The 12527-nt window shown below is 51.6% G+C and overlaps 1 protein-coding gene across 2 annotated transcripts in view; it reads left to right on the top strand.

Annotated features, from left to right (window-relative positions):
* SLC4A3 (solute carrier family 4 member 3) overlaps positions 1 to 12258 on the top strand; it is a 33374-nt gene extending 21116 nt beyond the window's left edge. For both annotated transcript variants that reach the window (XM_079310952.1, XM_079310953.1), the window contains 12 exons: positions 308 to 492; positions 2056 to 2269; positions 2576 to 2797; positions 3124 to 3272; positions 4615 to 4809; positions 5253 to 5459; positions 6049 to 6138; positions 7722 to 7888; positions 8252 to 8505; positions 8738 to 8907; positions 9376 to 9549; positions 10280 to 12258. In XM_079310952.1, the coding sequence (XP_079167078.1) occupies positions 308 to 492; positions 2056 to 2269; positions 2576 to 2797; positions 3124 to 3272; positions 4615 to 4809; positions 5253 to 5459; positions 6049 to 6138; positions 7722 to 7888; positions 8252 to 8505; positions 8738 to 8907; positions 9376 to 9549; positions 10280 to 10357 (2105 nt within the window). In that variant the 3' untranslated portion in view covers positions 10358 to 12258. The remainder of the gene's footprint in view (positions 1 to 307; positions 493 to 2055; positions 2270 to 2575; positions 2798 to 3123; positions 3273 to 4614; positions 4810 to 5252; positions 5460 to 6048; positions 6139 to 7721; positions 7889 to 8251; positions 8506 to 8737; positions 8908 to 9375; positions 9550 to 10279) is intronic.
* Positions 12259 to 12527: the final 269 nt, after the last annotated feature.

Here is a 12527-nt window from a genome sequence, read left to right as displayed (position 1 = left end):
TTTCCTTCTATAAGTGGGAAACAACCTTATGATTTAAACTTAGCCCCTTACAGTGTAAGTGGAGCCCATCTGTAAGGGATTGGGAATGGGCTAACTGGGAGACTAAAGAAAGTAGCACTGCTTGTGAATGATCAGTGAAGCACCTGGAGCAGTCCTCAGCATGGAATTCAGTGCTGTGTCCATGGTCTGGAGAAAGTGTATGACTGCAGGACTTGTAGGAATCTCCAGAAGCCCTGTCTGCTGTTCGAGGCAGCCAGGTACAGCTCACTCCAATCACTAACTCTGCTCCAAACATTGCCCCTGGTAGGTTGTGTGCAGTTTCTGGAGCAGCCAACCATGGCCTTCGTCCGACTAAATGAGGCCGTCTTCCTGGAATCTGTCTTGGAGGTCCCAATCCCTGTCAGATTCATCTTTGTGCTGCTGGGACCTAGCCAGGCCAACATGGACTACCACGAAATTGGCCGCTCAATCTCCACCCTCATGTCAGACAAGGTGAGGAGCTGATGGGCAGTGATGCTGTGAGGGAGCTGTGCTGGCTCCTCAGAAGACAGTCCTGGGATGAGAGCTGTGCAAAGGCTCAGGTGGGGTAAGCAGGTGTGAGCACCTGGGATTTTTAAGATCAGCCTGGCTTGGCCAAGAGTGTTCCAGTGCAGAGGAAAGAGTAGGACAGACACTTACTTGGCTGGGACAGAGTGTGCTAGGCTGGGCAAGAAAGGGGACCATGTGTAAAAGCAGAAGAAAAGGATGATCCAGGATTAGAGGAGCAATGACAGTTGACATTTTACAGAGAGGTGGGGGGTCTGAGTGGTGCCTGTGACCATGGCACCTGGCCCAGACCATACTGACAAAAAAAAACGAGCAGTTCCTGGGGAGTGTTTTCAGGTGTTTGGATGAAGTTTTCTAGCTAAGTCCCATGGCTGGAGCATCCATGCAGAGGAGGACATCCATATGGGAGAGATGAGGAGGCAGAAAGGTTTTTCTGCTGAGCAAGTGCACTGCTAGAAGTCCTCCATCTGTCTAGATGGCAGTGAAATTGATTATCCTTGTAAGAAATTAAATGCAAAGAAAAGACAATCTGAGCATCTGCTGCACACATTCAGCACTAGAGCATCAGAGGTTCACAGGTTCTTTCTGCTGGTGCCATGTAACTATGAACAAGTATAACAAACCTTCCTGTACTGCCACTATTGCACAACTTCCACTGAACTGGAGACTAAAAGGCTCAATCAGAAAAAGCGCATTAGAGGAGCAAGATTGAAAGATTCCTTCCCTGAGGTTATGCAGGGCTCAGCTGAGAATGTGTTTTTAGCCAGAAGAGGTGAGGTGCTATTCCAGCTTCCGTGCTGTGTTTGTGGGCTGACCTCATTCGTTTGAGTCTCTGCTCCCCTTGCTGGAAGAGCAGAGCCAGCTGCTGCAGCCGAGGCTGGCCACAGCAAGGTTACACAGTCCTGGCGCCGTGGAGAGAGTACAGTATCATTTACATTGAAGCTGTGGCTCCAGGGAGTCTGTGTGCTGCAGGGACCTTAGCTGTCCCCTACCTCCTTTACAGGCTGTTCACTCATTCATCATCCTCCAGCCTTTTCTCTGGAGGCATGTTCCAGAGGCAGTGCAGCACTTCCACCTGTTTGCCAGCACCTCCCTGCCTAGTCTCTTTAGTCCTTCCTTGTTAACCTGCTCTTGGTGTCAGAAATATCTCCCCTTTTCTGCCTGGTTTCCTTTGCATGGCTTCCCTTGTCCTGTAGATTCCTATTTTCTCGTTGTCTCTGTCTCCCATGTGGAGACTCCCAGGAGTCTCTTATACTCCCTGCTCAGGTCACGGTTCTTGTGCTTTCTAACTGTGGTGCTTTAGGACTCTACCAGCTTCTTCATCAAAACAGGAGGTGGGATTCAGGAGTGTGGGTCACAGAGTGGCAGTGGTGAGACAACTAGTGGATGGAGGGGCACAATGTTACTCTAAAGGTCACAGCAAGCATTGTCTTTCCAGGCTGTAGGTAGCTGGTTCTAGTCTTGGTCTGAGCCTTCTCCCTCTCTCTTTTTCCCCTGCTTCTTTTCCAGCACTTCCATGAGGCTGCATACATGGCAGACGATCGCCAAGACCTCCTCAATGCAATCAACGAATTCTTGGATTGTAGCATTGTTATCCCCCCATCAGAGGTGGAGGGGAAAGACTTGCTCAAATCCATTGCCACCTTCCAGAAGTTGCTGCTGAAGAAGAGGAAGGAGAGGGAGCAGAAGTCCATGAAGGAGGGGACTGCTCAGGAAGCCAAAGGTCTCTCGTTTCACATTTGGGCAAGTTTGTGCCTAGTGCTCTGTGTGTCCCAGTGAGTCCTCCCTTCCCAGAGCCCAGCAGAAGGGTGAGCAGGGTCTGGCTCCTGCAGTGGGAAGTGGGGAGTGAGGCAAGGGGAGCAGGACAGTGACTGTGGGCAGCTCTGGTGTCTGGGGCAGCTGAGGCAGTGGGATGTGCTGTCACAGGGGCCCACCTGGCAAGTCCTGCTCTGTGAGGTACTGGGGAGAGGGACAGCCCAAGGGCCCAGCTGTGTTCCTTGCTGAAGCCCTGCCCTCCATGCACCTCCAGAGCTGTGTGAAGTGAAAGCTGAGGAAGAAGAGGAGGAAGCTGAGGACGACCCTTTGAAGCGAACCGGGATATTTTTTGGAGGTCTGGTTCGGGACATAAAGCGCAGGTACCCCAAATACCTCAGTGACATCAGAGACGCCTTGCACAGCCAGTGTCTCGCAGCCGTTCTCTTCATCTACTTTGCTGCTCTCTCTCCTGCCATCACCTTCGGGGGACTCCTAGGTAATGGGCCTGCTTTCTGGTCTGCTCTTTGCACTCTGGGACACTGGCTGTGTCTGTGTGATGCTGTTCTGGGGTGGGCTTTGATGCTGTTTGCTCAGGGAGAGTGGTAGTGCTGTGCCTCAGCTACTGTCTTGTTCCCTCCCTGCCATTTGGCCTCTCCAGCCTCGGCTGCCTGGGCTCCCTCCATGCTCCCTGCCTAACACAGGGCATCTCTGACTGATGGGATGGGGACCTGCATCCTCTGCCTAGAGCTGTGCAACCTGCCTGTCTGTGGTGATGGTGCCTGTGTCCAGGCTATAACACTCATACATTGTTCTCTTTCCCAGGAGAGAAGACTGAGGGTCTCATGGGGGTCTCCGAGCTGATAATTTCCACCTCGGTTTTAGGGATCCTCTTCTCCCTGCTTGGAGCCCAGCCACTCCTTGTCGTTGGCTTCTCAGGGCCTCTGCTGGTGTTTGAAGAAGCTTTTTACAAGGTACATGTGGGGCAGTGTCTGTGCTTGGCACCTGCTCACTCTGTCCTTGCTCTGGAGAGGGCGGCTGGCATTTCTCAGCTCTACAAAGGGTCTTTGTTAGTGTGAACTCTTAGATTCCTTCCAAGCTGCTCTCAGCTCAGCCAGGACTGCCCTTGGCTCTGCTGACCCTTTGCAGGTCCCACTACAGGGACTTATACCTCCCGTTGCTGTATCCATTGTTCCTTGGTGTGACACTGATAACAGCACTCCTCTATGTGCTGACTGTGAGGAGAGCACTGTCCCCCAGCCCTGTGCTGTGGCTCATTGGCATAATGAGCACTTGTAGCTGCATCCTAAAATTTTGTTGTCCTTTAAAGACCATTTCACCACTTTTGCCTGTGTCCAGATTTCCTTGTATGGAAGCCAATAACGTTCAGTGTACCACCTGTTTGGGACGTGTCACATACATTACTCCCACCTCTGAGGATGAGCCCAAGGATATGTGCAGAGGTATCCTGGCCAGCCAGGATGGATATATTTCTTTCTCAAGTAGCATGACCTCTTTGCTCTTGAAAGCATCCCTGTATTACTGTACCTTCAAGTAGTAGATCTAATTCTTCTCCTTTTCTCTGACTCCCAGCCTGTCTGTATCTTTGTAAAAGCATGGGTTTTTTCTACAGCTGGATTTTCACCTTGTCAAGAGTTCAGAGCTGGTGATGTTATTGCAGTGTGGCAATTTCTCTGCTCTCCTGTGACTGCACCTCTCACTGCTTTTGCTTTGTCCAGTCACTGTACAGAGGAGTACCTCTGCCTGTGGTGGTACTGAGGAGGGCTGCAAAGGGAGGGATGTGATTTGTCCCAGAAATAGTTGGTGTGTGTGGATGAGCAGAGGCAGTGGGATGGTGTCCTCTGTGGCGACAGCGTGGGAGCCTTTCTCTACACACATACAAGTGTCCCAACACAAGGTGCTGTCTGAGATTGTGGCAGGATGCTCAGGATCTCCTTTGTAGGGAACGGACTTGTGCTGTTGAGTGCATGGAGCAATGGAGAGCTGTGTTTGAGCAACAGCACTTCCCTGTGGGTGGGATGGGAATCATTATGCATGGGCTGGCTTCAGCTGAGCATGAAGGAGGTACTGTTACAAAGACTGGAGCAATAAAGACCTGCTTGGTGTGAGCTGTCAGGTGCTAATGCAAAGTCTGCAAATTCACCTGTGATTCTAGCCATGAATTCACTGATTCTGTGCTGGATGCCCGAGCAGATGTAGAAGCTTTTTTCCAGGACAGTCTTTGATCTTAATGAGGAGTGAATGCAGGAAGAAGCCTGGGGAGCCATGAGTAACTCCTTCCCCTTTCCTTTTCAGTTCTGCCAGACACAGGGCATTGAGTATCTGACAGGCAGAGTGTGGATTGGTTTGTGGCTCATCGTCTTCATCTTCATTATCGTGGCAGCAGAAGGAAGCTTCTTGGTGCGCTACATCTCGCCCTTCACCCAGGAGATTTTTGCTTTCCTCATCTCCCTCATCTTTATCTATGAGACCTTCTACAAACTGTACAAGGTGAACCTTCCCTGGGGAGATGGGCTGCTGCATCTCTTAATCCCTCAGGAAACTGCTGCTTTAGCACACAGGAGGCGAGGGAACAGGGCCAGTTCAGCCACAACTTTCCTAGACGTTCTACAGAGCAGTTCTTTGCTGGTCTCATGCCTCAGCCCAGCTGGCTCCTGTGCTACCACAGAGGGTGGCAGGAAGAGCCCTAATGTCTCTCTCCCCTTCTCTTCCTGCAGGAGACATTAAAGAGGGGCCACTTTTCTCCCCCCAACCCTCTCCAGCTGGGTAGGTTGCGAGGCGAGGTGACGGATGCTGGGATTGTCCGTGCCCACCATCTACTGCCCTCCCCTCTCCACAGAGCAGGACAGCTCCGCTTCCCCCTGCCCCAGTAGTGACAGTGCCCCCTGCCCCTCCTTGCAGTAACTTGTCTGCTGCTTCTCTCACCTGCTCAGGTGTTTGCAGAACATCCTTTGCTGAAGTTCTACCCACCAAACGTGCAGAGCAGCCTGAATGCCAGCGTGCTCCCCACGGATGCCGTGTCTCTGGGAACCAGGATGCAGCCCAACACTGCCCTGCTCTCCCTCATCCTCATGCTCGGCACTTTCTTCATTGCCTTCTTTATGCGCAAGTTCAAGAACAGCCGCTTCTTGGGAGGAAAGGTGAGCCCTTCCTGGGATTCACATGCTAAGGACAGGGGACATGCCAAACAAATAATGCTTCTGGCTACAGACCTTTGTTCTCCAGAACACTTGTGCATCCTCCAGAGAAACACCAGAAATCCTTTAAATACCTTGCAGGAGGGATGGTAGCCCACCCTAGAGTGCAGACAAAAGCTGACTGTTAATGATGGTATCTGCACTGTCCTTCTCCAGTGAGGCGTACAGGAAAGTCCTTTGGACCTTGGGAAAGCTCCTTGGGCTGGGTACAAGTCTGTTAACCTAGAATATAAGAAGAAGAGCTTACAGCTTTTTCTCTTTGGGCATTTCTCTACTTGCAGGATATTTGTGTAATACCTGGAGCATTGTCCAAATAGGCCAACAGGAGCAAATAGCCAGTCATTTGAGAGCATGTTTTGTGGGCAGTGGGATGCACAGCCCCATGGGTCAAGGTTGGGTTTCCTTGCCCTGCCCATCAGCAGTGCTCAGGTTTGGAGTGGTGCTTGGCCCCATCTGGGGCTTCTCTTTGCCATAGCAGGATGCATGCATCCTGGCCTGTTCCTTTTGCTAGTGACAGGGCTGTGTTCTGCAGGCACGGCGGATCATCGGAGACTTTGGGATCCCCATCTCCATCCTGGTCATGGTGCTGGTGGATTACACCATCACTGACACATACACACAGGTAGGTGCCAGCACTGCCCTTGGAACCTCTCCTGCAGCTCAGCAATAACCCCTGTGGCACTGGGTTCTCTTGTGCAATGGGAATTTGTATTTCCTGCCTCTTTAGTCTTAACAGCACAAAGCAAACAGAAACATTCTCCTCAACCTCACTCCCACGCTGAAGGGAAGCTCCAAGGGTCTTGGTGAGGCTGAGGCCAGAGCTACAGGGACTGGCATGTCCTGGTATCCCTCTGGTCTTCCAGCTGTCAGTAGGGGAGGGCTTGGGGGCTTTATGGAGATTCAGTGCAGTTCATTCCTTGTTTGTATCTCTAAACACTTTCAGTCAATCAACAAGACATAAATTGTTTATGCACAATGTAGAAGGTGACATGTAGAATGGTTTTAGTGTCATGAGTTTTGTACTCAACATACTTATTCTTAACTGTAGGATACTGATATTTTGATCACTTTATCTCAAACACAATTTTTTTCCCCAGTTTATGCACAAACTCACGTTTGGTAACTTCATGTTATTGAACAAACGTATCTCACAGGTTTCATTTTTTCTCCTTTTTCAGTAGATATGGAGTTATATATTTTTGTTTTGTTTGGTTGGTTTTTTGTTGTTTTTTTCTTTGCTAAGATTGGGAAGAGGGTGAAAAGTATTTCCTGTTCATCATGCAAGCTTTTTATCAAAACAGCCCAAGGCTTGGTGGAATCCAAATGCATTTTTATTCATTTGAATTTCAATGAAAAATTTCAGTCTATCAGACGTTAGTAAAATCATGCACTTTGTTACATTCTTTTCATACCCTTCTACACTTCTGCAGTTAATATCAAAAGCATTATCATTTTAGTAATAACTCAGCATATGTACAAAGCTTTCTGAGAAAATGGTGCTTAGTTACACAGCTTAACTCAAGGACAAACATTCCAGAAATATTATTCATACTTAGGCTGATTAACATAAATGCAAATCATAAACTCTGCCTGCAGTGCAGATAGCAGAAATTGCTGTAGAGAGCACAGAGCCAAGGGTTCAAATGCTGATGAACGCAGGGTCAGGATGATGTACAGCTAGGGGTCTGTGTGTCAGATGGGAGCACAAACATGATATTCCCTCTGAACATGGTCAGGGTGAGGTCATTTCCACAGAATGTGGCCACTTCTGGGGTTTGCACTGCAAAAACAGTGCTGTAAAAGGTCTCAGAAACGCCTTGGAAAGTCTGGAAAGCCACCTCTGAAAATGGTAGATAGTTCAGAATACTTAATTGGTCCAAACAGAGATCAAGGAGCATTTTAACCATGATCTGCAAGGACTGACATGGGGGCGAGGTTCCTGAGGGAAGATACTTCCTTGGTCTCTTGGAAAAAATGAAGGGAATTTAAGTAGCAGAAAGGAAATGACACAGGCTCATGTTAAGGAACATGGTTTTTTTTGCACTGAAGGGGATTATCCATGAGAAAGTCCTGCTCGGTTCAGGGTGGCTTATCCCATCATCTGAGGCATTCAGACCAGGGAGAGCAGGAGGATCAAAGCTGTGTGAGGCTGTGGGCTTGTTTGTATTAATGAGTAACTGCTGGGTTTTGCAACTGCACCACCAGAAGCTGAATGTCCCCTCTGGCCTGTCGGTCACATCCCCTCACAAGCGTGGCTGGTTCATCCACCCCATGGGCAGTAGTGGGACCTTTCCGCTGTGGATGATGTTTGCCTCTGCCATCCCTGCCCTCCTGGTCTTCATTCTTATCTTCATGGAGACACAGATCACTACGTGAGTACTTCCCCCTCTGACCTCTGCTAACCCCTAGACAGGCAAGGCCAGGATGGGTGCTGGTTCACTTGGAGATGCAACAGACATCCCAGAGGAACAGCAAGAGCAGGATCCTGGCCATTTCAGACTGTACCTTGGTTTCTCCCATCATCTTTTGGCTCCCCTCTTGGCATATGGTGTGGTGGAGACCTGGCTCAGCCAAGCACAGGAGGAAACTCTTAACCTGAGGCTGACAGCCAGGATCCCCCTCCTCAGCCATCTTCTCATTATTCCCTTGTGTGCTGTGTCCAGAGAGCGATTGCTGTCCCCAGCTGCAGTGGTGTCCCTGGGCCTTGCACTGAGCCAGGTTCTATTTTCTTTCAGGCTGATTGTTAGCAAGAAGGAGAGGAAGTTGCTGAAAGGCTCTGGCTTCCACCTGGACCTGCTGCTGATTGGCACCATGGGGGGGCTTTGCGCTCTGTTCGGGCTGCCCTGGCTGACGGCAGCGACGGTGCGCTCCGTCACGCACGTCAACGCCCTGACTGTCATGAGCAAGGCCATCGCGCCCGGGGAGAAGCCCAGGATCGAGGAGGTGAAGGAGCAGCGTGTCACCGGAGTGCTTATTGCTGCTCTCGTCGGTGAGCCTCTGCTCAGGGAGCAAGGGAGGGGAGGGGCAGCACCAAGCACTGGAATCTGTGTCCCTGCCCCATGTGCTCTGCCTGCTCACTGCAGGGCTGCCCAACCCGCCCGTTTTGAGCTTCCTTTGCCTTGCACCCCAGGGCACAGAGGAGGTGGGAGAGGGACGGAGGCTGAGGTGCCTTGTGGAGGGGCTGGTGTGGGACACACGTACCCTGAGCTGTGTCTGTGCAGGTCTGTCCATTGTGATGGGGAACATGCTGCGGCAGATCCCCCTGGCCGTGCTCTTCGGCATCTTCCTCTACATGGGGGTTACATCGCTCACTGGCATCCAGCTCTACGAGCGCCTGCTCCTGATCTTCATGCCATCCAAGCACCACCCTGACCACATCTACGTTGTCAAGGTGAGCAAAGGCAGGTTGCACAGAACCAGGTAATGAGAAGATTAAGAAGAGGCGGAAGAGGGGAGGATGGTATTTTGCTGGAGTGATACATGGCTTGGTGACCCTGCTTGGCTACAAGTTTGTGCTGAGAAGTAAGTGCAAGGCGTGCACAGAGGTGGTAAAATGCTGGTAGGCTGCTCCCAGGAGTGTATTGCCAGGATGGTGTATGGATGGACAGACAGTTTGTAGTAGCGATGTGCTGCTTGAGGAGGTGGAGGGACACTGCAGTACCAGGTGAGTATGCTGCCAGGTAGCACAAAGGATGATGTGTCATGGAGTTCTGCCTGGCTGTAGACTAAGGCAGGTAGACTCTGCAGCAGCAGTGTTCTGCTGTACTATGCTATTGCAGAAGAGTTTTGTTTTGCCAGTTGGGTCTTTGTTAATCTGTGTAGAAAGATAATGTGTTCTTAGACTGGATTTACCTACTAGGTGAAGACCTGGAGAATGAATCTCTTCACCTGCATTCAACTGGCCTGCATTGTGCTGCTCTGGGTGGTGAAATCTACAGTGGCATCGCTGGCCTTCCCCTTTGTCCTGATCATGACAGTGCCATTGCGACGCTTCGTGCTGCCCCGCTTCTTCCACGACAGGGAGCTCAAAGCGGTGAGCAGACAGCTGTCCTCAGCCTAGCTTGCAACACTGGAGTGAGATTGAGTAGATTTGGCAGCCTGAAAGGCTGGGGGATCATGGGCCAGCAAAGCCTTGGGGATTCTTGCTCAACGGCAGTAAGTGGGTGGAGGGCTTCCTTGGATCTTGTAGCCCTGGGAGTGCAGTATGAGATGGATGGGCAGCCTGGGGCAAAGAAAGAGGTTCTTACCAGGCAGAGGCCTGGAATAAGGATTTCCCCTTCCATCTTGTGGCTCATTCATCAAGAAACACACCAATTCCCCACTGAATCAGCAGCAAGAACAGCCCAGAAGCACATCAGAGCCTATGGCTGCTGGCGCTTCAGCATGTAACCACAATGCCAGGGTGCTGGCAGCTCTTCAGGAGCTGGCAGCGCCTCTGCTGCTGTCAACATCCTGAGCTTTTGTTGGAGAGCCTGGAGCAGCACCCAGAAGTGAGTGCTGCCAGCAGGGGGAGAGGAAGTTGCTGCAGTGCTGGACTAAAGCCCCAGGCATTAGAATAGAAAGGGCATCAGGCTGGGGACGCATGGATGGGCGTGAGGGTTTAAAGAAGGAGTCTGCTTGGAAGAGGGGAAGGAAAAAGAGTTTTGCTTTTCCCATCACAGCCCAGCTGACTGGGTTGCTGTGTGTTGATCCCTCTGTGCCAGACTTGACCCCACATTGGGGGCAGCTGTGGCCTTCATAGCCTGGTCTCTGCCTCTTCCCAGCTGGATTCGGAGGATGCGGAGCCCAATTTCGATGAGGATGGCCGGGACGAGTACAACGAGCTGCACATGCCTGTGTGAGCTGGGAGCTGCCCTCCCTGCTCCGAGACAGGTGGCTCACACCTGCTCACCCCTCCCAAGAACTAACTGGAGACTTGCTGTGAGTCACACTGTCTCCTACCTGGACCAATGAATGGCTGTTCCATAGCCCTGCAGGATGCAGCCCCGGCTCTGGCTGCCCCATCGCTCCCTCAGCAGAGGCTGTGAGTCTCTCTCCTCTTGGACCGGTGGGCTGAGAGATGCCTCTCACATCCCAAAGCTGTGTGGGTCCTGAGTGCTTATGGGTCAGGGGTCTGTCCCCTCCCTGCTGGAGGCAGCCTGTGCCTGGTCTCCAGGTGATGAAGGGGAACCATGCCAGCTGGTGCCACTCCATTCCCCTCCACTACCATGATGCTTGGGTAGCTCAGTACGTGACACTGAGCCCTCACAGGAATGGGCTAGAAGCTGCCTCTTCTCCCAGGCCAGTAATCTTATTCAGCTGGCAGATGCCTTGCTCCTGCTCCCTCTGCCCCCTTCTAGGAGTGCTCACACAAGGCCTCTGCCACAGCTGCTGGCCTAAGGGGCTGCTGCAGCCTGGCAGAGAGGCAAACAGGGACTGGGACCCTGGCCCAATCCTCCAGACCATCTTCTGTCCAGTCACCTTCCCACATGACTGTTTTCAGCTCTTGCTTGACATGCTTGTTTGGCTCCAATCCCTCTTCAGTTTTCCCAGCCTTATTTCCAAAGCCAAACTGCACAGGGAGGGAAGGCTGGAGACAGGCAGTTGTCCTGAAACCTTCAATGCTTGCCCTCTTGCAGGAACTAAGAGGAGTCCTCTGACATTCTGCACCTCCACAGAGGCTGCAGGAGTAAACGCTCATCACAGGACTGTATCCCAGTTCCTGATCCCCAATTCCTGTCTGAGAACAAACCTTATTTAAGAAGCTATACAAAAAATGTAGTGCTGGGGCACAAAACAGTCCTTTGGATCCCCTCCCTTTTCTTGTGCAGTGATCCACTGAGTCTGGCTCCCTGCAAGCCTACAAGAAGGTCCCTGAAACCCCAGTTTAGCTGCCATACTGAGATCACCTTTCACACCCAGCAGTGCCCTCCAGGTGGGAAGGAGCAGCACTCAGAGTGCCTAGCACTCAGCCCCCATTGCCTCTGGGCAGCTCCACAGAATCTTAGAATGGGTCAGGTTGGAAGAGACCACAGTGGATCATCTGGTTCAACCTCTCTGCCCAAGCAGTCATCCCAGAGCACATGGCACAGGATTGTATCCAGACAGTTCTGCAATATCTCCAGTGAGGGAGACTCCATAACCTCTCTGGGCAACCTGTTCCAGTACTCAGTCACTGTTCAGTAAAGTTCTTCCTTGGGTTCAGGTGAGACTTGCTGTGCATCACACTTTTCCACCTGACAGAGCTCTTTGCTGGGGTGTCCCTGAGCCTGCAGCCTTTGTTCAAAACTGGCCCAGAAACTGTTTGATGGTGCCCTCGCTGTCCCTGGAAACTCCAAGAGTAGTGCCAGAAGAGAAAGGCAGCCCAGCCTCTTCCTAATGGTCAGAGCTGGACTGCTCTTCCAGGGAAAGATGGGATGCTCACTTCATCGTTGGATTTGGGTGACGACGCTGCCCCATTCCCACTTCCCAGCCTGGCTCCTGCGAGAGATGGTGGGTGCTTCATTACCAGGAGGGTCCAATGCCTTCCTCGGGAGGCTGCAGAAATATCCCTTCACAGAAAGGAGCCTCCCCTGCAGCAGGTCCTGCCCACAGCCTGGCCCCCTACAGGGCCCGGGGCGGAGAGACGAGTGTCTCTGTGTGTCTGTGGCCGTGTGTGTCCTGTCCTCCCTGTGTAGTGTAGGAGGCCTGTTGTTTCTGTGCGTTGTGACTCCTCTGACTGTAGTGGAAACAGCTACACCAATAAACTCTTCACAGGAGCTGTCTCTGGCTCTACGCTTTCGCTTTTATCACCAATGGCAATAAATTAAATGGATTGAAACTCCCCAGCACAGAACTTCCTTTCCCACCATAGCCAGCAAGGTGACAAGCCCAGCTGGAGCAAGGACTGTCACCATGTTACCCACTATCAGCAGGGAGGTGGGCTTTCTATCATCGTCATCATCAAGCAGAGTGGTTACTGTGGACTCAGCCTCCACACTGATTGCTGGAAACAGGATTCTGAGCCCCACATTTAACCAGAAACACATTTTC

This window comes from Erithacus rubecula (assembly GCF_903797595.1).
Source record: "Erithacus rubecula genome assembly, chromosome: 8".
Lineage (NCBI taxonomy): Eukaryota > Metazoa > Chordata > Aves > Passeriformes > Muscicapidae > Erithacus > Erithacus rubecula.
Note: the sequence above shows the minus strand (reverse complement) of the source record. Positions and strands in the feature narration are given on the sequence as shown.